Source organism: Trichechus manatus, unplaced genomic scaffold (genome assembly GCF_000243295.1).
Source record: "Trichechus manatus latirostris isolate Lorelei unplaced genomic scaffold, TriManLat1.0 scaffold00082, whole genome shotgun sequence".
Lineage (NCBI taxonomy): Eukaryota > Metazoa > Chordata > Mammalia > Sirenia > Trichechidae > Trichechus > Trichechus manatus.
The window spans coordinates 8,711,361-8,712,884 of NW_004444018.1; the positions used below are offsets into that span (position 1 = coordinate 8,711,361).

General features: G+C 49.0%; 1 protein-coding gene across 1 annotated transcript in view; it reads left to right on the top strand.

The window, feature by feature from the left end:
- The window catches only part of DAPK1 (death associated protein kinase 1), a 246,519-nt gene that overhangs the window by 237,739 nt on the left and 7,256 nt on the right, over positions 1-1,524 (top strand). Inside the window, exon 21 of the mRNA XM_023735844.1 lies at positions 799-987. Within this exon, the coding sequence (XP_023591612.1) occupies positions 799-987 (189 nt within the window). The remainder of the gene's footprint in view (positions 1-798; positions 988-1,524) is intronic.

A 1,524-nucleotide genomic window follows, 5' to 3' on the forward strand; every position in this document is an offset into this window, starting at 1 on the left:
TATTTATTGCCTCATTTGGTTAAGAGATTGAATCAACAGTTCCAAAACCATTATTGTGAAGACTCATCATCCATTTAACATGAACAGTAGAAAAGACTCCATAGAAGTTCATATTTGAGAATTAAATAGATTCTGCTTAGGCTCAACCCTCCAAAAAATAACTGCCCCAGTAAAACCAAAGCTAGTTGCCATTGACTCAATTCCAACTCATGGTGACCCCATGTGTGTCAGAATAGAACTGTGCTCCATAAAGGGTTTTCAATGGCTGATATTTTGGAAGTAGATTGCCAGGGCTTTCTTCTGAGGAGCCTCTGAGCAGACCTGATGCCCCAACCTTTTGGTTAGCAGCTGAGTATCGTTGTTAGCTGCTGTCGAGTCACCCCCAGCTCATGGTGATGCCATGCACAACAGGATCGGACTATTATGATCCACACGGTTTTCATTGGCTCATTTTTGGAGGTAGATTGCCAGGACTTTCTTCCTAGTCTGTCTTAGTCTGGAAGCTCCACTGAAATCTCTTCAACATCACAGCAACGCACAAGCCTCCACTGACAGATGAGTCGTGGCTGTGCATGAGGTGCATTGGCCAAGAATAAAACCTGGGTCTCCCACATGGAAGGTGAGAATTCTCTAAGCCTCCTGAACCACCACGGTCTCCTAGCAGCTGCATACTCAGCCAGAAAAGTAGTAATTCATTCATAGGCTTAGAAGCCACCGTGCATACATGAATGGCAGGATTTCTGTCAGGTCCCCCTCTGAGCATCACAACCGTCAGTTAACTTGTCCTTCCTGCTCCAGGCCTGCCCTCCGATGACTCAGCTGTGTGAGAAGATCATCTCCACGCTGCCTTCCTGGAGGAAAGTCAGCGGGCCCAACCAGCTGATGTCACTGCAGCAGTTCATGTACGACGTGCAGGACCAGCTGAACCCCCTGGCCAGTGAGGAGGACCTCAGGCACATAGCCCAGCAGCTCCACAGCACTGGCGAGGTAACAGCCTGGGAGAGGCTCCAGGGCCTCATTTCTGTGTCCAAATTCCAGAGTCTTGATGGAGGCGTGAGCCTGGGGAGGAATGAGTGCAAAGTGCCCAACTACCCATAATATTTCCAGATGTATGACTAGTTCCTGGGTACTGCAAATGGTAACACGCTCGGCTGCTAACCGAAAGGTTGGAGATTCCAGTCCACCCAGAGGTGGCTCAGAAGAAAGACCTAGTGACCTACTTCTGAAAAGTCAGCCATTGAAAACCCTATCAAGCACAGTTCTACTCTGACACACATGGGGTCTCCGTGAGTCGGAATTGACTCAAGGCAAGTGGTTTGATTAGGAGCCGTTGTTTTGCTTCATTTTCCAGAGTCTGTTAGGGAGCATGATTCCCCCCTGCACTGAGAGACGATGGTCTTTCTGCACGTCCCCTTGGTCACCTGATACTTTCCTGCTGTTACTGACAGCCATCAGTCAGTCTGGCTGCTCTGCATGGGTGTTATCAACTCCAGCTCAACAGTGAGGAAAGGCAGTGAGGTGTCC